The sequence below is a fragment of the Thamnophis elegans genome, chromosome 1 (genome assembly GCF_009769535.1).
Source record: "Thamnophis elegans isolate rThaEle1 chromosome 1, rThaEle1.pri, whole genome shotgun sequence".
Lineage (NCBI taxonomy): Eukaryota > Metazoa > Chordata > Lepidosauria > Squamata > Colubridae > Thamnophis > Thamnophis elegans.
The window spans coordinates 69,006,787-69,029,854 of record NC_045541.1 but is presented as its reverse complement, the minus strand read 5'-3'; the positions used below and the strand labels follow the sequence as shown (position 1 = coordinate 69,029,854).

Below are 23,068 nucleotides of genomic sequence, written 5' to 3'. Positions count from 1 at the left end.
AAAAACACTGGTCTAATCCACCTGCTATGCTTCCTTTATACCCATGACACAACTCTGTATTTTGATATGGCCTATGAACTAATCAATAAACTAAACCTATTGTACACAACCTCCTCCTCTTCTCCCCTCAATGGTTATTGCCCTCCCCAACTATTTGTCCTGGGCTAACTGGGATGCCTTCCATGTTGGAAACAGCTGGACCAGTGGGCCTTTCTGGTTGTTTTTACAAGTCCGCTCAGGGGCATGGTGAAAGGCTTTTTTCTTTCTCCTCCAAACTCCTTTGACAGGGTGTCAAACTGAATCTTTCTTTAAAAAGAAAGAAAGAAAGATATCAGGGGGAAATTAGCAAGATATATGTCAGTCTCACCCAAGTGAGAGGAAGAATAGTAAAAAAAAGGGGGGGGTGTTTTTTCTTGTTTTCTGTTTCTATGACATTACTTATGGCCGGGCAGCTGATTCGGATCCGATTTTGAGCAAACTTTTGAGATTCTATATTACTGGTTGGGAATATCTTAATTCAAAAGCGGGGTTGGGGTGGGGATTGGGATAGACTGTGTGCCGGTTACTGCGGAAGGAAGCCGCAGAAGCCCAGAAAAAGACCTCGCTGTTTTATGTTCTTCCCAACAGGTATTACAGCCAGGTCAAATCACATTCTACATTTTGAAAACAGCCCTAAAGAAACTTCAATGCAGTATGATCCGCTCCGCAGCAGCAACAAATGATTCGAAGGCTTTCCATATATAGCCGGGGAAAGCGCGCTTCCGGTACAGAACCCATCGCCTGCCCCTTTAAGGCGGCACTCCCCCTGACGAGGTGCGGGAGGGGGGGGGGGACACATTTTCTTTTTCAATAGCGAGAGCGGGTGGAACGGCGTCCATAAGCACGCATGCGCGCCGAATCCATCTACGCAAGAGGAAATCTGTGTGGTGGACTTTAGGTGATACGTCAAGACGCGGAGCACGTACCAGGGGGGCGGGGTTCCCGGGGAAGAGCAGGGTCCGCGCGGAGCCTCCCGGGCAGCGGGGGAGGGGGAGACCCCCGCGCCCCGCAACCATGTTCCGCTACCAGGTGAGAAGGTGACGGCAGCGCGCGGCGGAGGCTGCCGGTCTCCCGCGCAGGCGGGGCCTCCTCCGTCGGGAAGGGAAGGCGGCCAGGGACCACCCTTGCGGTGACCTTTGACCCGCCGCGGGAGCTCCCCGGCATTTGCGGAGCGGAGGCTCCATCTACCAGCGGGAGGTTCCCCACCCCCTCTGCACGCCGGGGGGGGGCATTTAGCCCGGCTTGGCCAAGTGGAGCAGATCTCGGGGGTGGGGAGTGAGGGGGGGGAGGATCGGGCTCCTCTTGGTCTTTCTTTGCTTCATCCAAGTTCCGGTCTCCTCGCAAGGCGGCAAAGGCAGAGATGACTTGTAGGGCGGCCGATGCTTTGCGGAAGAAGGCTGGCCTCTTCCTCCGACTCTCGGCAGCCACTTTGCCGCACCAAAATAATAATAATAATAATAATTTATTTCGAGCTGTGCCGGAGCTTCTTTGGCTGCCCAGGGCCTTTTAAGGATCGCCCCTTTTTCCTTGTATTCTCCAGGGGCTGGTATCTTTGAAAACACGTGGAGCTGAATTAGAGACCCCGGCGTGAATCAGTTATATTCCTTTTCGCAGGGAAGAAAATTGCCGAAAGGGAAACCTAGCTAGATGTAATCCATGTAAATTAATATCTCTGTGACATGGTACTTCAGGATTGGAAGGCAAGGGAACGAGGAGGTTTGGTTCGCGGGACACAAATCTAGGGATTGGGAAATTTGGAGGTAAAGAGTAACTCTTATAAGGGAAGGTATGCAACTAGCCGGTGCCTTGGAAAGTTCAGTAATCAAAATTATAAATGTTGCTTAAGAATGATGCTTTTAACAGCCGTGTGGAAGTAATCTTTTGTCTGCAAAGATGAGTATGAAAATGGATTTTTTAAAAGAAGAAATAGACATTAGTTGATAATTCCATTATTGTTTTGATCTCAGTTTTCATTTGGATGTTGCCTGTGGAGGTTAGGATTGATTTTGAGACAATAGAATAGATTCCTCTTATTCTCAGCATTTAACTTAATGCTGTTTATAAGATTCAGACCTGCAGGAAAATATAAGTGCAGTAAGCTTTTCTAACCTGATGACCTCCACATGAACCTATAGCCATCAGAGTTCCTAGTCAGCATCACCAATACTAGCTGAAAAGACTAGGAGTTGTAATCCAAATACTATAGGGCATAGGCATGCTAGGATGCTAGAATTTTGTTTGGTGGGTCAAACATGACTGTTGAAGATACAAAAATATTATATGATGCTGTTTTCTCTGAGCAATTTAATGAGCTAAGCTCCATGTAACACAATCTCCATTTTACCTCAACTTTAGTCTTCCCCATAACCAACTCTACACCTGGGATCATATACTAACTCATGTTTGAAGAACTGATGAACAGAAGGCTGTTTAGCACAATGTACTAAACCAGGGATCCCTCAGCCCTGGTCTGTGAACCGGCACCAGTCCCCGAAATGCCAGAAACCCATTCACACAAACAAGTGAAGCCCAATCTGTGGCATGCAGGCAGCATATGCAACCACACCCCTTCTGATCCATGGAAAAACTTCTCCACAGAACCGATCCCTGGCACCCAAAGGTGGGGGCCCCGTACTAAACTATAAGATGGAAAAGATAACATTTGTGAGAGACAGCAGTCACAGTAGATTCAGCATTTTCATTGTTACCTATACATTTAGAGAGGATGGCTTTCCCCATGGTTTTGTGTGTGTGTGTGTGTGTGTGTGTACCTATGAAAGGTTTATCCTATGCTTTAGAAAATTCAAAACTTTCTCATTTACACACTCTTAGTCTCTCTAATTTTTTTCACCCCTAGGCCAAAGACTATCCAAAATCCAGCTTTAGAAATGTATGTTTCAAAAATTCAAAGTATCCTGTGGCACCCCAAAGTGCTATGCCACTAGTTTTGGAATCATGGCTACAGTTTATTGTTTGCTTACTATTTTAAAATTATGAGAAATGACTAGTTTTTGGTAATGTAGTGTGGAGGTGCCCATATGTGACTCTGGCTTCAGGCTTTCACTGTAAATGTATAGCTGGGTTCGTATAACTCACTAAATCATAGTAAATCACATTATGCTTAGTCTGTATTTCTAAAATTACTGAAGTGGCTCAAACTTTGAGGTGATTCAGGTACAATTTTCCCAGATCAGTCTAAGAACATGAACTCATGATCCCTTAACTTAACAATTATGCTTAAAATTCCATTAAGCATTTTGTACTTGTAACAATGACTGTAAAAACAAGGAGATGAATGTGTGTAATCACACCCTTGTTTTTACACTTTCACTCTTTTATCCGTCTGTGTAGTTGAAGAAATAGTTACTATAAGGAGTAGTTGAAGGTACTGTAGACTGGTGGCATTAATAAAATCGATCCCTTTAAGTAAGAAAATGAAATTGCATTCTTTTTCCATTCCATCATTACTTCTCTCTCCTCCCTAGCTTTTCTGCAACAAAACATTACTTTTATATATATTATATACATAATGAGAAATAAAGCAGTGGGTTACATTTAAGTCCAAAGATCTAAACAGGTTTTGATAGATAATGTAAGGAAAACTTGCAGAATAAATAATATTGGCAATGTGATAAATAACTACTTTTATTTGAAGAAAGACAAGTTTTTGCAAATTAACTTTATTCTGCTTTTAAAGCAGACTTTACATAAATGCTTACTATCATAATATATAATTTAGCACAATGTGCAAAGCCTGTCAACTATGGCTTCTTCAAGCCCATGTGTGTGTACTACACACACATGGGCGCGCACACTTAATTTCATTATTGTGCTCTATCCTGCAATCAGGCTGATTCTGGTATCCAGGATAAAGCAAAAGAAGAACTGTTTGTTATATGTTAACATGTGCATTTAAACTATACTTAACTCCTAAAAGATATAATAGTTTAGGATTTAATAGGGCAGTTAATTGAGTTGAGAACATAAAAGTACATGTGAGGTAATTGCTTTTTTCATGATTTGTTCCTTGTCATAATTTAAATTTGTGTACGCACTATGGATAAATTATCATTTTCATTTTCTGTTGGGAGGAGAAGATTGTTATGATTTGAAACTAAAATATATATTTAATCTAAATATATCTTGAATTGGGTCATGATTGCAGTCATTCACTGAATGAAACAGATGTGCCATGCTAAAAAGGAAGAGGAAGCATACAGATATTAAATTACAATTTTATATAGAATGATTCTGCTGGGGAGAACAAAGTATTTTGGAAGAGGTGGTATCCAACCATCAAGTTAGTCATTCAGAATTGGTTTCATTGATGCATTGTGCTGAAATATAGTTTATTTAATAATGGCTTGAAGAAGCCATAGTTGACAGGCTTTGCACATTGTGCTAAATTATATATTATGATAGTAAACCATAATTGTTTTGGGTCGTAAGCGATGTTAATTCAAACCCAAACAAACAACATTGTGGCTAGTAAAAAATGTGAATCCAGTTTGTTATTTAGTATGATATATGAATTTTATGTTCAATATGGCAGTTAAGATACTGGCCTTGGGACAGAGAAACTCATATTCAGGTTCTTACTCAGCCATGGGAAGTCGCAGCATGAGTTTGAGCCAGTCACTGTTCTTCAGCCCAATTTATCCTACAGGGATGGTGTGTCAGAAATTGGAGAAAGGAACCCTATGTATGGCATCATGAGTTTCTGACAAGGAGCAAGAAATTTTTAACATCAGAAGGAAGAGGCTTGTGTTGTAATGCAGTATCTGGATTTCATGCATCATGCCAAGCCAAGCCATAATATGGTTTCTTTGATTTTAGCTTTGTTGGATTAACTTGTAATGTCCTTTTTGAATTATGATTAAAAATGTTTTTGTGTGAATCCAACCAACGTTAGCATAACATGTAAACCCAGTCAGTTTTCCAGAACTCAAATTATCTAGGAACTGGGGATCTGTCTAAGTGTTGTTGACTGATAGCTCCCACTATATCTGAGCATTGACTTTGCTGGGAGATGTAGTTCAGCTGCCCTGTCATATACTCTTCTAAATTGTGATATAAGACCAAATTATTTTCCAAGCAGGAAAAGCTATGAAGTTTCTCTGCGCAGTATTTGCCATTATTGTTCTAGAAGATGTGCTCCATGCATATATACATATGGAGAAACACATATACAGACATACTAACTTCATGGTACTCACCAAGATTTTATTTCTGTATGCATATTAGGAATTGATGGTGCAATATTAGAGCATAAGAAAGAGTGAAATATACTTAGTAAAGTTGCAGTTCTGAAGGTATAATGAAATTAAAAAGGATAAAACAGTGATAGGGCCCATATGTCATACAATGCCTTAATGTGTCCTGTTTTGACCTAATGTGGTATGTAAATCAGTATCTTGGCAAAATATTTTACCCAAGGAACTACAAATCATTCACCTCTTGTGAAATACCATTTCTTCCTAATCTGCAAAATAAGGCAGCCTTCCCCAATAACAGATCCTATAATCTCAATCCTGTAAGGTTTGCTATGCTGGCTGGGGATGATGGAGCTATAGCTCAACACATGGAAAGTACCAGGTTGGAAAAGGCTGCCTGGAAGTAGCCGCCAGTTGTGGAGGTAAAGGCAGTATGAATTTAGATATTTTTTTCCACTAAGTTCATTCCTAGTTATTCTTGATTATAAATTATCAGGTGATAGCCGCATGTTCTTTGGAAGTTCAGAGATAAGCTATTAACTTGTGAAATTATAGATATTGGGGTTCTAGTTTTGTTTTGTTTTGGGGGGAAACAGATTTCTAGACTTTTTTCTAGAATAATATTTTTGGATTACTGTAGAAGTGGGCTAAAATCGCTAAAATTTTCTTTATTTTAAGTCCCTTGAGGACTGCCCTTTAGATGAAGATGAAGAAGCCTTTCATAATTTGGCTGAGGAAGATGAGGATATCGATCAATTCAACGATGACACATTTGGAGCTGGCGCAATTGGTGAGTTCATATAGTTAATATAACCTGACTTTCTATTTATATGACTGAGATTCTCTAATACCTTCTGCCCATACATGTAATATCATAATTAAGGTAATCAGTGTCATGTCTTCTCCATGGAGTAACTTTTAAATTGGTTCTATGTTCACTGCTGAATGTAGATGTTCTGGGGAAGCCCCTCTCTATTCCAAGGAGATGATCTTCTGCCTGGGAGATAAAGGCATAACATGAGGCGTGAAGGAATACTGCATGGGAGAAATGTGAGGGAAATGCTGTTTGTGTCATTGCTTTGTAGACGATGACTGGCAGGAAGCGCACGAAAGATTGGCTGAGCTGGAAGAAAAGCCTGCTTCCTCAACAGAGCAGGTGGATCACAGAGTTACGGATGAGATGGACCTGTTGGGTGATCATGAGGAAAACCTGGCAGAGAGGCTTAGCAAAATGGTGATTGATAATGAATTGGAAGATCCAGCCATTATGCAGGCTGTGCAGACTCGGCCTCTGATACAGGTATGCAGCGAGTGATGAAAATGATGGGGGAGAAATAGGATCTAATGTTTACTGGTTCATGTAGTACCAATAAAGCCATTTCACTAATTTTTTGTTTCCTTCTTCCCAGCAGCCAGGTGGTCTCAATTCAAGCATCTGGGATGGACCCTCAGTTTTGAGGCGCATTAGAGGACCACTCCTCACTCAGGTTCAGTGTTCTTTTTATTGTGTTTCTTAATCATCAAGAATATTAGTTTCTCCTGTCAGCTATTGTCTTTCCCTATTCATTCTTACATAATGTTCAAGGAGCTATGTAGGAGCCGTGTAGCTGATAAAGGATCTGTTTTTAACCAAAAAGGTTGCTATCATAACGGGATGGCCAAAGGATAGAAAGAAATCTCTGTTACTGAAGTTTTGCAAAAGGAACAAAGTGCCCTAAAAATCATTAATAACACACCATATCTTATCTCTTTGTTTCATCTATTGATAGTCCAGGTGGAGCAGCTAGAGACTTTGGAGTGCAACTCTTGCTCAATGTTTTGGAACCTTTGATGTTTGTGCTTAATCAGAGTAAAATTAAAGCATTTTAATAGATTATCTAAAATTTTCTGCAAAAATAAATTACGGGTAGTTGTCAACATACGATTGGTCACTTAGTGACCATTAGAAGGTACGACAGGCCTTGAAAAAAAAGGATTTACGACGTGGATTTGAAGTTCCAACATCTGCATCCCTTTCTGCTGTGCTCATGTGACCACATTTGGGCACTTGGCAGCTAGCCCAATTTGCAACCGTTTGCAGCATCCCACAGTCACGTGACCACAATTTATGAATTCCTCCCCTTCCCCAAAATCATCATCCTTGACTTACAGGCCTTCGCTTAGTGATTGTCCAAAGTTACATTCAGCTGCTTGGCAACTGGCATATTTATGAGGGTTGCAGTGTCCCAGGGTCATGTGATCGTCTTCTGTGACCTCCAAGGACAGGCAATGTGGAAGCCAAATTTACTTAATGACTGTGTTACAAACTTAACAACTGCAGTGATTCACTTAACAGTTGTGGCCAGAAAGGGTATAAATTAGGGCAAAACTCATTTATCAGCTGTCTTGCTTAGCAACAGAAATTTTGGGCTCAATTTGGTAGTAAGTCGAGGACTACTTCTGCTAGGATCTTTGGGCAACCACCACCAAAAACGTTGTAAAACCAGTTGTGGTCACGTGGTGTGGCCACTTAACAAATGTCACTACCTAAAGCTAAAATAATAGGCTTAAGTTAAGGACTACCTATTAAAAAAATGTAGAATTTTTAAAACTTAGATTAGACAAAATTAGTTATCAGAAATTGAACGACCCTTTAATGAGGATTAAATCAATTTCACGCTGGATAGTTTGTACCTTCCTTTCCCAACTTGGTCCCCATTCAGTTAGCTGACAGAGAATTATGGGAGTGAGATCTAATGTATCGAGAAGGAAGAAGGTAGAACGACTGCTTGTCAGTACCTGCTAGCCTTTCTGCTCCTGCTTACTGAGTCATTCTTCTAAATTAGAGGCGGAATTTATCATTCCCTGCTTCCCCCCCTCTGCAATCGCTTTCTCCCTCTCCCCCTCTCTCTTTCTCTAAAGAACTGTTGACACGGATGAAAAGGGATCCCATGTTTTTCACTATCTAGTATCTAAAACTGCAGGTACTATGTTTATTTAACAGAATGTTTCTCCTCCATTGCTAGTTCTTGCTTGCCACAAAAAAAAAATACTTCTGTTTACTGTTTGATAGCCACCAGTCTAAATGCTACTTGAGAAAGATATTGATTAAGCAATATTTAAAGGGAATGCCAGATGTGATTCTCTCCTCTTCAGGAAGTGCCCTCCGTATCTGTGCTGAATATGCCCTACCACAGAGGCCTTCGCAGTCCCGGGAAGAGGAGCAAGATGTCTCAGAGCGAGCTCTACCAGGCGATCATGCTCCCCAGTTATTGGCAGTCCTCCTGTTAGGGCTGTTCCTATTGGGACACCTCCTAAGCAGCCCACCATGCCCAACTTCAACCAACAGGTATTGTTTGCCCCCTCTACAATAAAGGTGCATGGACCTACGGTAGAGGATGCTTAAAGGGACAGAATAAAGTAGAATGCAATGTAATAAGCGATAGCATCCCCTGAATGCTAGCTCTCCTTCAGTAGAGAATGTATTTCTTTTTGGCCAGCTGTCAAATTGACATGGTGTCAATGTCAACCTGAACTTTCCAGTCCTATTTCCATTGTGAAAGTGGCTTGGTATCTGGGAATTAAACTTGGAACTGGCAGAAGCATTTGGTGGGTGAGCCTTAAACAACTTGCCATGAATGCTTACTCTACTTTCTTCTCCTTTCTGTTCAACAGATCCTATGTCCGAAGCCTGTCCACATCAGAGTCCCAATTCAGCAACGTTATCCAAGTCCCTTCAATGAGAGGATGTCTCCAAACCAGCTCTGCAATGTAACGGTAGTCTTGCCTCATTTGTTTTGTATGTTGAGTTGGCCTTTGATAATTATTAGTCTTGCTTCCCCTTTCCTCCTGGATCACTTGATCCTTCTAATGTTCCTGAAGGTGATTTGTCATAAATTCTATTATCAGCCTGCCCTTTTTGGAAATAATAATTTCTGATCTTGAGCAAATTTAATTCTCTATGAACAGCAGAGACCATGTCAATGAAAGGAAACTCCCAGAGCAATCTCCCTACATTTCTGACTTCCATAACCTGGGGGCTTCAAGAAGAGTGGGACTTTTGGAAATTAATGTAATCCTAACACTTCTGAAAGCTATTAGTTTTGGAAAGATGGACATATGACTTTAGCTTTTCATTTTGCAAATAAGGAATATTGAAAATAATCATATCCTTTTATTTTTATACAATTTATAAAGACTTTCAGGTCTCTCACAATGAAACTGTTGGTTTCAGCATTAACTCCGTGCTAGTGGCTGTAAACCATACTTAGCCCTTCAGGAGTTTGTGATCTACAGATCTTATTGGCCATTCAATGAAGTATGGCATTCTGTTGTTAAAAAATATTGCCTTTTATATTGAATTGCTTAGCCTCCCTCTTTCACTTTCCTCTTTCTTTATCATATCTGTATGATAGAAATAGTTGCTATACATACAAGATATTTAAAAAAAAATTAATTACATGTTCATTTTGGTGCTGTCCAAATTAATTCGGTATTTTAACGTAATTATTCTGGATACTTTATGTACAAATGATAAGTAGTATTTCTGCTTCTCTATGATTGTTCAAGCATTTCTAGTTTTGCATTTTCCTTTCTCCTTCTGAATGTATATAGAAGCAAACTAAATTTTACCTTAAGAATTCAAGTATTCCATTTCTTTACCAGAACAACTCCCTCTTAGGCCATCCGTTCCCTCCTAATGTTACTCCTGTTCTTACCCACCTTCAGAGGGCACAGCTACTAGGAGGAGCACAGGTAAGCATCAGCCTACTACTCCTTCTCATTTCCATTATTAATGGGTGCAGCATTTTCTGCATGAGGAGCGAAACCTAAAATCCCAAAGATGCATGAAACCCTGAATTTGCTAATTGTATGTTTAAATTAAATCAGATTCATTGTCTATCTTGGCCCTGTTTCTTTTTTGTCCCTTGTTTCTCTTCCTTTCTTACATGCAGCTTTCTTCCCTTCATCCCGCTGGGACCTTCACTTCTGCTATACAAGTTCTTCCTCTTTGCATTTGTCGCTTGTGTCTCTATCACTTCCTGATTCATGCATTCAGGAACAGCGGAGCTATAAACAAGTCTGTATGGGTGGTTGAAGATCTGATGCTTCTGCTTCCCTCTCCCACTCTGTAGGCAGGGAGGATGTCTCCCAGCCAGTTTGCACGGGTCTCTGGTCTTGTTGGCAGCCCTCTTGCACCCATGAATCCAAAACTGCTCCAGGGCCGAGTAGGACAGATGATGCCTCCAGCCGGTGGCTTTCGTGCCTTTTTTGGGGCACCAGCTACGCCACCATCACAACACCACTCCACATGTCCTGGAGCTCACCTGCAGAATTTACGGTAACCTTCTCCACCCTCCTTTCAACATACTGAGTTGTGTTTGTGAACACTCCGTGGCCCTTTCTGAGGAGGATCTTTATTTTCCAGGCCTCGGCCACAGATGTTCAGGCCGGATACAACTCACCTTCATCCACAACATCGACGACTCTTGCACCAGAGACAGCAGCAGAACAGGAAGTGAGTAGCCAATACGCTTCTTTGCTTTCATGAAGATAAAGGAGAGTCTAATTGCTTTCACGGTGCAAACGGTGAGGTCAGAGCTCCATGTGCTTTGCATCAAGATAACCCATTTTTGTGTTTGTCCAAGCGACTTGCGCAGTAACATGATTGTGCTTAGAGAACATATAAATCAAGAATTCCAGAATGGGAATGGGCTGGAGGCAGAAGCACTATGGGAAAATGAATAATCTCTTTAAAAGCTCTATGAAAATTTCAGAAATATATTGCAGGGAGAGAGAAAATCCAGAGTATTGTATTAGACCAATCTGTAGACTTTTGTTAGTTATTAGCCATAATGGCTAAAATTGAATTTCCATAAGCAAAGCATCTGCTGACTAGACAAGAAGAACAGACGGGGAAGTGTATTCCCTCTTCTGCATTTCTATAGAGCAAGCAGTGAACCTTTGGACTTGACGTATGGTTAGCTCTTTTCAACAAGGCTTTTCATGCATTCTTGAGAAAATATCTGCACTGGATACCTGTCCCCCTATCTGCCATTTACACTTCTGTTTCTTCATTGCCCTATTCACTGAAAGTAGTAGTCAGCCTTTGATAGTTTGCCCTATCAAAACATGTTATTGATTGAAATTACATTGTAATGTTATACTTATCTGGAGCTGTCTTTCACGACAGCTGCAGAAATTTGCTTAAAAGGGGTTTGCTCTGCTTAGGATGGACTTGTGCTTTATACAGTTGCAAGAAAAAGTATGTGAAAATCCTTGGGATTACGTGGAGTTTTGCATGAATTGGTCATAAAATGTGCTCTGAACTTCATCTAAGTCACAACAATAGAAAAGCACAGTCTGCTGAAAATAATACTACACAAACATTAGATGTTGCCATGGTTTAATTGAACATAACATGTAAACATTCACAGTGCAGGAGGAAAAAGTATGTGAACCGTTGGACTTAATAACTGGTTGACCCTCTTTGGCAGTAATAACCACAACCAAACCTTCCTGTAGTTGCAGATCAGACCTGCACAACGATCTGGAGTAATTTTGCACCATTCCTCTTCACAAAACTGTTTCATTGTAGCAATATTCTTGGGATGTCTGGTATGAATCGCTCTCTTAAGGTCATGCCACAACATTTCAATTGGGTTTAGGTCAGGACTCTGACTGGGTCACTCCAGAAGGTGTATTCTGTGCTGTTGAAGCCATTGTTTTGTTGAATTATTTGTATGCTTTGGGTCATTGTCCTGTTGCATCACCCATCCTCTGCAGAGCTTCAGTTGGCAGACAGATGGTCGTACGTTTTCCTGCAAAATGTCTTCATAAACTCTGGAATTCATTTTCCCATCAATAACAACAATCCGTCCAGGCCCTGAGGCAGCAAAGCAAACCCAAACCATGATGCTCCCTCCGCCATGTTTTACAGTGGGGATGAGGTTTGATATTGGTGTGCTGTGCCTTTTTTTCTCCAGACATAGTGTTGTGTGTTTTTTTCCCAAACAACTCAATATTGGTTTCATCTGTCCACAGTATATTTTACCAGTAGTGCTGTGGAACATCCAGGTGCTCTTTTGCAAATTTCAAACATGCTGCAATATTTTTTTTGGACGGCAATGGCTTCCTCCGTGGTGTTCTCCCATGTACTCCATTCTTGTTTAATGTTTTCCTTGTTGTAAATGTGTCAACAAAAATGTTAGCATGTGCCAGAGATTTCTGTAGGTCTTTAGCTGACACTCTAGGATTCTTCTTTACCTCATGAAGCATTCGGCGCTGTGCTCTTGCAGTCATTTTTACAGGACGATCACACCTAGGGAGAGTAGCAACAGTGCTAAACTTTCTCCATTTGTAGACAGTCTGTCTTACCGTGGACACATGAACATCAAGGCTTTTGGAGATACTTTTGTAATCATTTCCAGCTTCATGCAAGTCAACAATTCTTGATCATAGGTCTTCTGAGAGCTCTTTTCTGTGAGGCATGGTTCACATCAGACAGTGCTTCTTGAAACCAGTAAACCCAAAACAGGTGTGTGTTTTAAAGGGCAGGACAGCTGTCAGCAACACATCCAATATCATCACACTGATTGGAGTCTAGGTTGCTCACTCCTGGCTCCAATTAGCTCTTGAAGAAGTCATTAGGCTAGGGGCTCACATACTTTTTCCTCCCTGCACTGTGAATGTTTACATGTTATGTTCAATTAAACCATGGCAACATCTAATGTTTGTGTAGTGTTATTTTCAGCAGACTGTGTTTTTCTATTGTTGTGACTTAGATGAAGTTCAGAGCACATTTTATGACCAATTCATGCAAAACTCCACATAATCTCAAGGGGTTCACATACTTTTTCTTGCAACTGTAAGTCGCATGCCATTGTTCCAAAGTATTTTTTTCAAAAGATACAGAATACAGCTGTTAATTACATTTTGCCAGATTATGTTGCATTTCTTTTAGTCAACACAGGAATCTAAATGGGTCAGCAGGGGACCGAGGGAACCACCGAAATAACCACCAAGAGCAGATCAGGAAGGACCCTTATGCTAATCTTATGCTGCAACGGGAGAAAGATTGGGTATCCAAGATCCAAATGATGCAGCTGCAAAGCACTGATCCCTATTTGGATGACTTCTACTATCAGGTTGGTATTCCACCTATTTGAACAAGTGACTGTTCATTCTGTAGTCCCTGGTTATGCTTCATGGAAGATGCAGGCAGTAGCATCTGAAGGGTGCTTGATAGATAGAGAGTGACAAAACAGATGCAGTGGGGGGAGGTGGAAGGGAATTATCACATTCTCCTTATATTCCTCTTCTCTTTGCAGGTCATTTATACAAAGTTTCTGTCTATCTTTATTGTTTGGGTGGGATAGTGGATTTTTATTTTGTTCTAAAATATGTCAAGCTCATGCTGCTCAAGCTGGCTTCTAACCAACTTTTTGATGCTTTAGAACTATTTTCAGAAACTAGAAAAATTGTCTGCAGCTGAGGAGATGCATGGCGACGGTCCTAAAAAAGAGCGTACAAAACTAATCACCCCACAAGTGGCGAAACTAGAGCATGCCTATAAACCCGGTAAGTTTCTGTTGTATAGGAAGAGGCTGCTCTATATATGCAGTACGTGGGAGACAAAATATAGATGTGCATGAATGGAATGGAGGGGGATTGAGATATCATAACTAAGGTAATTAAGAATCTGCAACTAGAAAATTCATCCATTGGAAAGATGTGCTTCTTAGTATTTTCTTTGCTTCCTATATTCAGGGAAAATATTCCTCCCCACATGCGCATACATGATGTTTAATTTTACTCCCATGTACAGCAGTTCTACAATTCTACTGCAATAGATTTAGCATAATACTGTAGAGGACGTAAAGGAAAGCAACCATATGCACACCAAGGAATAGAAACATTTTGTAGGGGTAGACAGATGTGAGCTCTTAGGCAAGTCAAAACAGAGCAATAGCAATAGCAATAGTTAGACTTATATACCGCTTCATAGGGCTTTCAGCCCTCTCTAAGCGGTTTACAGAGTCAGCATATTGCCCCCAACAACAATCCGGGTCCTCATTTTACCCACCTCGGAAGGATGGAAGGCTGAGTCAATCCTGAGCCGGTGAGATTTGAACAGCCAAACTGCAGAATTGCAGTCAGCTGAAGTAGCCTGCAGTGCTGCATTTAACCACTGCGCCACCTCGGCTCTTGTCCATACTTGGCTTTATTATCTAACTTGCAGAAAGACTAGAACCTATGGCACGCCAGCCATTGCCCCAACCCAGCTCCACCGTGCATATGTGTGCGCCTTGCGCCAGCCAGCTGGTCTTTGAGTCTGCTGCGTATGTGGGGGTGGGAGCACTCGCATTGCATTTTGGGCCTTGCGCAGCGCCCCCACGCCCCGTTTTGGACCTGGAAAGTCACTTGTACCGGCCTGGAAAGTCACCTGCACCAACCTGGAAGCCAAAAATTGAGGGTGGGAGATCACTGGGGGGGGGGGTCACACATGCATGCGCTGGGGGGTTGCACATGCATGCGGGGGATTGTGAGGGCAGGGGGCGGGACATGGGTGAGGTCACACGTACATTGCATTTTGGCATACGATGACAAAAAGGTTAGCCATCACTGGACTAGATGTCCAAAGAGTATGTAAAGATCACAGAGTTTCAGACAAACAGTTTTGACTCATCAGACTCATCTGCATTGTTTCTCTTCTGTTCTTGCAGTGCAGTTTGAGGGCTCACTTGGGAAGCTGACCGTATCCAGTGTGAACAATCCCCGCAAAATGATAGATGCTATCGTGACTTTAAGAGGAGAGGAAGATGTAAGTTCCTCTTGTGATAATTACTTTGTCCTTGACTGGAACTTTTGTTTTACTATTTCATGTTTTTCCTTTCAACTATGAGAGGGAAATTTTGGAATTTTCTTCTCAGGTTGTGGGAGAGAAATTTTCTGAATAATATATGTCCATTCAGCTGTAATTTCTTTCTCTTCCTTAGGAAACTAAGGAGAAGCAGGTTCGAGATAAAAGGCGCCAGACTCTCTTCACTATTGAAAAAGTGAGTTTGGCATTAATTCCTCATCCATCTTCAGATTAAAAATAATTACTGATAATCCTGCTGGTAATAGCAGATTAATTGAAATCAGTTCCATAGTACAAAACAACAGGAGTACTGACTTGAATTAAGCTACGGTTTCAACAGTAGTCTCCTTGAAGGGCATTCTTCCAGTAGCTTAACCAAAATTAACCACAATTATTGCATTAACTTTGTTCTTATAATGCTGTTTCCAAATAAGTGAAATGAGCTTAAACAAATAGACTAGTTTACCAAGCCAGATGCTTGCCTGTTTAAATCAGAAATCTGTCCATACATACTGTCAATAAAGCATGGACTTGATTCATCGGTTCAAAACCATTTTCAAATTTTGGAAGTGTTGAAATGTTAGATGACATGCCTAAAATCTGTATGTTGGTATCTAGACATATAGCCTCCTCTTGGATGTAGAAGACTATGAGAGGCGCTACCTTTTGAGCTTGGAGGGGGACAGGTTGGCCTTGATGGAGGAGAGAAAGCAGAAAATCTGTGACATGTATGACAATCTGAGGGGAAAGGTGCCCAATCAAGAAAGGTAAGAAACTACCTGGTAGAATACTAACAGTTCAATAAAGAAAATGCTGTTTTGAATTCCTCTCTAATGTTTAGTAAGAGATTTCTTGTATCAGAAAGTACAAAAATAAGTAATTTTGGGATTTGTTTTCCCCTTTCCACCATGCCTTACTACTATTATTTTGGGACCTATGCTTAATGCTGCTGTCACAACAATTGTAACAACTTCTCCCAGTTTGTCCCTTGCTTCTCAAAAGAGAGCTGAATGTACCTTCCAAATCACTTAATTGCTAGGTCAGTTTAAGATAGTACAAGCAAAAAAAATGACATTTGACATTAATATAGCTAGTACAACTCCCAGTGAAAGTTTATTTATTTGAATTTATTAGCTACCCAACTCCAATGGACTCTGGTCAGTGTACAAAACTAGAAAGAAAATAGAAACAGATAAAAACATCAAATCAGACAAGCAGCCCAGAATAAAATCATTTACATATCACTCTGTTATATATTTCAGGATGGTTTGGCATAGATCCATACATTTATGATTAAAAAACATAAATTTCATGGCATAAATTTCATGCTGGTGGTAAAGCTGTAAATTCAAAAGTTATTCCAAGATCATGAAATCTGCTTTACTTGGAAAATATACAGACCATTTACATGTTTGGTTTCTAACTGAAAGTTATATATCCTCTTCCATCAGACTTAGTGATGACCCTTTTGTGCAGATTATGTGTATACGTAAAGGAAAACATCTAGTTGCACGGATCCTACCTTTCTTGTCCAGTGAACAAGCAGCTGAGATACTAATGGCAACAGCCAGGAATTTGCCCTTTCTAATCAAGAAAGATGCTCAAGATGAGGTAAATGAAACCTGAAGACAAAATATTATTATTATTATCATCATCATTGTTGTTGTTGCTATGGCACCCGCCTCACATAAAGCAGTTGTGGGTGGCTAGCACAATAAAAACATTGAAACAAAATACAAAACTAATGAGAAAAAAGTATGCAGAAGATAATCAGTCAGACAGCAAATTCACACAACTTATGATCTCAATCATTTTCTGACCCCTGTATCTGAGAGAAAAGCCAGGTCTTGTGGAAGGCCAGCAGGGTTGAGACTAATCTAGTTTGCAGAGGAATGGTGTCATTGAAAGTTTTGTCTGAAACATTTAAAGGACACCATTGTGTAATTCATAATCCTGAATTTTAGCATTCAGAAATTCCTTTGTATACTTTAATGTATTCTCTTGAGAAAGGAAAAGAAACAGTCTATATTTTCGATTTGTTGTTACTCAGATGTTTCTCTGTTATATAATACATATATGGAAATAAAGGTTCATTATTTGAATGAAGATACCTAGAATATTTATAGTAAAATATGGTATTAAAACTTTTGAGTATTTGAGTTCATTTAATCCAGAAAGACTCTAGTCAATAGATAGCTGCTTATGAAAGTGACAAGATTCATTAATTAATTGGTTTCAAACTTAATAGCCTTGCTGTAATTTAATTCCATATGTAATATACTGTATTTTTCGGAGTAGACACACTCTTTTTCCCCCTAAAAGAGGATGAAAACTTGGGTGCGTCTTATGTAGCTCCACACACCCACTGGCCCCAACCCTTTGGCCTCTGCCTCCCAGCAATTTACCTCCTTGCAGCAAACAAGAGGCTGATCGGGAGAAACTGAAAATGAAACTTGCTGTTTGCTTCACTAGGCAAATTGCTGGGAGGCAGAGGCAGATTTTTTTTTCTTGTGCTAATCAGGCTGTTTGCTGCAAGGAGGAAAGTCAATAACTATAAATGCCTATAAAATGTTCAAATTATTAGACTTTTTTTTAAAAGACTGCTTTATTATTGTTCTAGACAACTTAACAAAATGAAGAAGCTTTTTAAAATAAATGCTTGATCTGAAGAGGCCCTGTGCTATTGTATCTTCTTTTAAATAGCAGAGAATAACTATACTTCCAGAAAGCACATCAATTTTAACAGCATCTGTACAAGTATAGTCTGAAATATAACACTACAGACAGTGTATATTGTCTGTCCTGTTTGCTGTTTGTTGCAAGGAGGCAAATTGCTGGGAGGCAGATATTTTTCCTTTGTTTCTCCCCCCCCCCCCCCAAAAGCTAGGTGTGTCTTATACTTCAGAGCGTCTTATACTCCGAAAAATACGGTAGTTTAGTTCTCCTTCCCCCTTTTCTTTTCCAGTAACTTCTTCCACTGAAATTATTTACTCTTGTTTAGCAAATAAAAATGTGCCATAATTTCTACTAGATTGAAAAATTTAGAAATTGGTGTGGTACTCTAGATTTGTCCCCGCCATCTCTTTGTGAGGTGCGTGTCATGTCTAAGTAACATGTGTTTTTTAATGTAACCTCCTTTAGGTGCTTCCCTGCCTCTTGAGGCCCTTTTCCCTTGTTCTTTATCATCTTCCATTGGGAACTGTTACCAGCATCCTACAACAGCTAATGAACCTACCTCACAGTGCAACAGTGACCACAGCTGCCAACCTCCACCTCACAGCAGTTCTCCAGAACAAGGTTTCTAATTCTTATTTTGCTTCCTCTGTACCTGCCTGATGGTTCCAGTTTAGGGTGCTACTTCTTTTCAGGATGTATAGGTAATACTCAACATGTGACTGTAATGGAGCCTGCCTATTACAGTCATACGTTGTAACTGTCAAGTGAACCAATCCAACTGTATGACCATTTTTGCGGTAGTTATTAAGGAAATCCATGGTCATTAAGCAAACACCATGGTCATTAAGTGAACTAATTGTTCACTATAGACATATTTTGACAAAAACCAGAAATAAGTACCAATGTGCAGCAATACCATCAAGTCATGTGAACCTGTGATTCTGCAAATGACCATAAATGCCGAGGGCTTGAAGTTCACTCATGTGACTGTGCACTGGACCAAATCATTGGAATCTCAAATCCGGGTTGTAAGTCCCCTTTTGGGGGGCAGTCATAATTTCAGATGGTCATAAGTCAAGGACTACCTATATTAGAAGCTAATGTGGTTCTTTCACTTCTGCTGCTCTGAAATAGGGAATCATGCTAATTTCAGAGTTTTCCCTCTCCCAGAAATGACTTTGAGGAATGAAGGGAAGACAATCTATGACACTTAGTCTGTAATGTAGCTTGGTTATAGTTGTTAGCATAGGAATGCTTTTGTACCACCTGTTCAATGAAGCTCTTGAGGTGGTATCGCTTTCCCTCCCTATATTATGAGGTAATTCTTGAGATGCCTGACTGCTTTGCATGCTTTTTATCACTCTAGTTTTCTTTTGACTGTAATTGAGAATTGCTTTGGTGCAAAAGTAGGCAATCTTTCAAGGTCACAAAATGATTATGGTCAGCAACAAACCCGCATTTTTCCAGGCAGTAAGCTAGGATACTTTCTTTTTTGGGACATGGGAGAGTGTCAATACGTGACTTGCTTTGCAGTATGCAGATGTAATTTTGTTGTTGTTTTGTTTTCCCCATTCTTTAGTTTGGCCTCTCTTTGCTATACTTGGTCTTAAGTCGAGGAGAGGAGTTGCAGAGTTCAGATTCTGTCACAGAACTCACACAAGATAATCAGTGGTGAGTCTTAAAACAGTGTATGTTGGATACATTTAGACTTGTGTTTCTCAGCTTAGCAACTTTAAGATGCGTAAATATAAACTCCCAAGAATTTCCCAGCCAACATTCCCAGCCAATTCTGGGAGTTAGAGTACACATTTTAAAATTGTTGAGGTTGAGGAGCAGTTATTTAGACTTTTAAAGCCAGCTTACTTAATGGAACATTTTCCATGGCAATTCCACAGTTGGCAGTTTAATTTCTGTATCAAACACTGAATAAAATTCACTGTTTTCACAACCATTGTTACTTTGTCCTTGGCAGGACGGAAGTGATGATCATGGCAATTAGGGAGTTTCTTCGAATCCCTCAGGCGGTCTTGGCGAAGCCAGTATCTACTCCCTCTAATCTTTTATCCCTCTTTTCTCGCTATGTTGATCAACAAAAGCTGAATGTGCTAGAGACAAAATTGCAGTAAGTATGTCCTGTTATCCATATAATAAGGGAAGAAACAAGAAATAAAGAATATTAGTGAAGAAGGGTTTGGAGAAGGTGGTATTGATCATTCTGTCTTAGTGCAACCTACCTCACAGGATTGTTGTAGGGAAAAATGGCGGGAGATATGCCACTTTGAGCTCCTGAGGGAAAGATGCGGTTATTAAAGTAGCAAATAATGTATATAAAAAGGAGGGACACTTTAGATGTTATGTGTGTTTATACAGTCTTCTTCTAAAACTCCCACAGTATTTCTGTAACACAAGCTTAAAAAAGAAAATAGGTAGGCGGGAAAGAGAAACATGGGTATTCCGAATCAAATAATTGTAATGTCATTAAATGTCAAAGACATTATATGAGCAGAGCATTGAATCAGGTTGAAATGTTTTTCGCAAAATATTTTTAGCTTATTAAAATGAGATGTAGAAGGGTGTAATGCAAATTTCTGGCATTCACCATGCTTTATTCATGCCTATCTCCTCGTGGTCTTTTTTAGACTGTAAGGTCATGCAGTGAAAACATGTAATCTTATTCACATTATTTATAAATAATTCTCTTTATTTCAAAGATGGGTTCTGCTGTACTGCTTTTAAATTTGTTTAATCAGATTGTCAGTTTTTGCTTGGAAGTTATATACTGAAAAAAACTTTACCTTTCTGGCTAGTATTGCTATAGCCCATCTCACAGTTTTTATTCCCTATTTCAGGTTGATCCAAGGAATACGGTAGAAGGCCTCAAGAGTGTGGTCATGCTGGTCCATCATTGCTGTCACTCCAGCATCTTTTAGTGGGCAAAGAGGAGGCAGTGCCTTCTTCAAATAAATCCTTATAGGGTTATGTCTCTGGCCCAACACAGAAGATTGCTCTCTTGCCCTGAGCTTGGTTAGGGTGGTGCTTTTCCTTCTGCATGCCCTTGAATTGAATTCTACCCAAGCTCCGCCATCCTTTTCCTTAGCACTTTTGCAATGGCTTCTCTTCCCTACACAGATCCCTCTGCCCACTACACTACTGATGGACTATTAGAGAAAAGAGACCCTTCCTGTATTACTGCTAACAACCCAGAGCCAAGGGGTAGTGGTGTCGTTTTATTGTGGAAATGGAGAGGCCTGATGTTTCCGTGCCTCTGATAACGTTGGAGTGTGTTTTTAGATGATGGGAATTCCTCTTGATTGACCCACTGAGTCTATTTTCTGCTCTTCCTGTGGTAGATGCCGCATTGTAGTGCTGCCCATTCCCTACAAAGTAGTCATCTTTCTGAACCTTGTGATGAAGCAACATCATCTTTGCACATGTGTCTAGTCTTCCCAAGACTCATTTTCTACCTAAGCTTGTCTCTAACCTGCACCTTGCTTCAAGCTGGCCAAGATCTCCCCGTAGACTAACCAAGAAGGTACCAGGAATGAATTCCTCTAGAGCAGATTAATCTTAACTGAATTTTGGTATCATACATTGCTAAGTACTGCTGGGTTGTCTTTTATTTTTTTGGAATGTGGTGAGGTTTTTTAATTTTTACTCTGTTTTTAAAAACAATTTGCACATGTAGGCATCCTCTAAGCAGTGAACTCCTGTTACTAACTGGCTGCTTCTCCACAGTATTCTCTTCCCCTATTTTCCTCTTGAAACCACATTCTATAGGACATTTCACCCCTTCCTTGAGCCCTCGCCCCCACTGTTACTCCTTCAGTATACACGATCAAGTGGTCCATTATTATTGTGCTTTTACTTTTTGGTTTGGTTATGATTAATGAAAATTTCTAAATTTACATTTTTATAGGGTATTGTAAATAAAAAAAATCTATACTTGTGGGGAGCGTATAGGTGTGGTTTATCTGTATATCTGGTTCATCTCTTGTTACACAAACTCCAGGGTGTTTGGGGAGACAAGATTAATTATATATCCCTGATGCTAGGAAAATATAACACAAGATTAATGTGTGCATTAAGGATTCCTACAACATATACCTGAAAATATTAAATTGATCTAATGAGAAAACACTACCGTGTTTTCCCGAAAATAAGACAGGGTCTTATTTTCAGGGTCTTCTTTTCTTTTTACCCACAAAATATGACTTGGGCCTTATTATGAGGGGAGGGTTTATTGTTTTGGAGTTGCCGAGCGGCTGCTCTCTTGCGAGCGGCCTCCCAAAGAGCCGGGCACAGCCTCATGGGCGAATGGCTGTGTTGTGCTGTCACAGCAGCTCAACACAACAGCCATGAAGCTACCACGCTCATGAGCAGCCACCCGGCAAACCCCCTTTCCAGCCAAGCACAGTGCCATTCACTGACCTAGGGGTATTGCCAAGCTGTGTGAGCACCTGTTCGCCGCCACCCGGGTCTCGCGGCTTGGTGCCTTTGAAAGGCCAGTGAATGGCGCTCTGTACGGCTGGAGAGGGGTGTTGCATGAGCGGCTGTTCCGCTCTTGCTCACGCGCCTGCCAGCTTCACGATGCCCTGTCCCAGCTCTCCCTGCAGAGCCAGGGCACCTCCGCCATCACCGCCATCCCAGCATGCCTTTTTCAGCACCTTCCAAACCAAGTCTTCCAGCAGTGGCCGCTCTGGGTGTACGGTCTATGGCTGTACACTCTGCCAGCAGCTGGCCCACAACCCAGAGCAGCTACTGCCAGAAGACTCGGTTTGGAAGCCGCCGAAAAAGCCATGCTGTGATGGCGGCAGCAGCGGAGGTGCTCTGGCTTTGCGGGGAGAGCTGGGCCAGGGAATCTTGAGGCTAGGAGGCGCACGAGCAGGAGCGGAACAGCCGCTCGTGCAATCGCCCTCTCCAGCCATGCAGAGCGCCTTTCACTGGCATTTCAAAGGCGCCAAGCCGCGAGAGCTGGGCGGCGGCGAACAGGCACGCAGCTTGGCGATACCCCTAGGTCAGTGAATGGCGCTGTGCCCAGCTGGAATGGGGGTTTGCCGGATGGCTGCTCGTGAGCGTGGTTGCTTCATGGTCCACAGCTCATTGCTTCTCTTGCTAACTTTCCATATTAGTTTGTGAAAACAGTGAATCATCTATCTAAGCACAGACCCTCCTCCTGTCCTCTAGATTTTCTTATTTGAAAGTGATACATAGAAACCCTAACAGACAAAGAATATACATGGCAGCCTGGATCGGGACCTTGCACTGTACTAAATGTAACAGACAAGCTGCCAATTGAGCT

The 23,068-nt window shown here is 41.0% G+C and overlaps 1 protein-coding gene across 1 annotated transcript; it reads left to right on the top strand.

Annotated features, from left to right (window-relative positions):
* Positions 1-926: 926 nt before the first annotated feature.
* On the top strand, positions 927-21,716 carry PATL1 (PAT1 homolog 1, processing body mRNA decay factor). Its single transcript, XM_032219299.1, is given in 21 exon segments — positions 927-1,068; positions 5,931-6,042; positions 6,338-6,552; positions 6,662-6,739; positions 8,388-8,406; positions 8,409-8,480; positions 8,483-8,580; positions 8,907-9,008; positions 9,897-9,986; positions 10,367-10,572; positions 10,660-10,749; positions 13,195-13,378; positions 13,688-13,811; positions 14,957-15,054; positions 15,230-15,289; positions 15,712-15,860; positions 16,545-16,704; positions 18,235-18,390; positions 19,349-19,440; positions 19,742-19,891; positions 20,619-21,716. Coding segments are annotated over 21 exon segments (2,292 nt in total). The 5' UTR covers positions 927-1,053; the 3' UTR covers positions 20,641-21,716.
* The last annotated feature ends 1,352 nt before the right edge of the window (positions 21,717-23,068 follow it).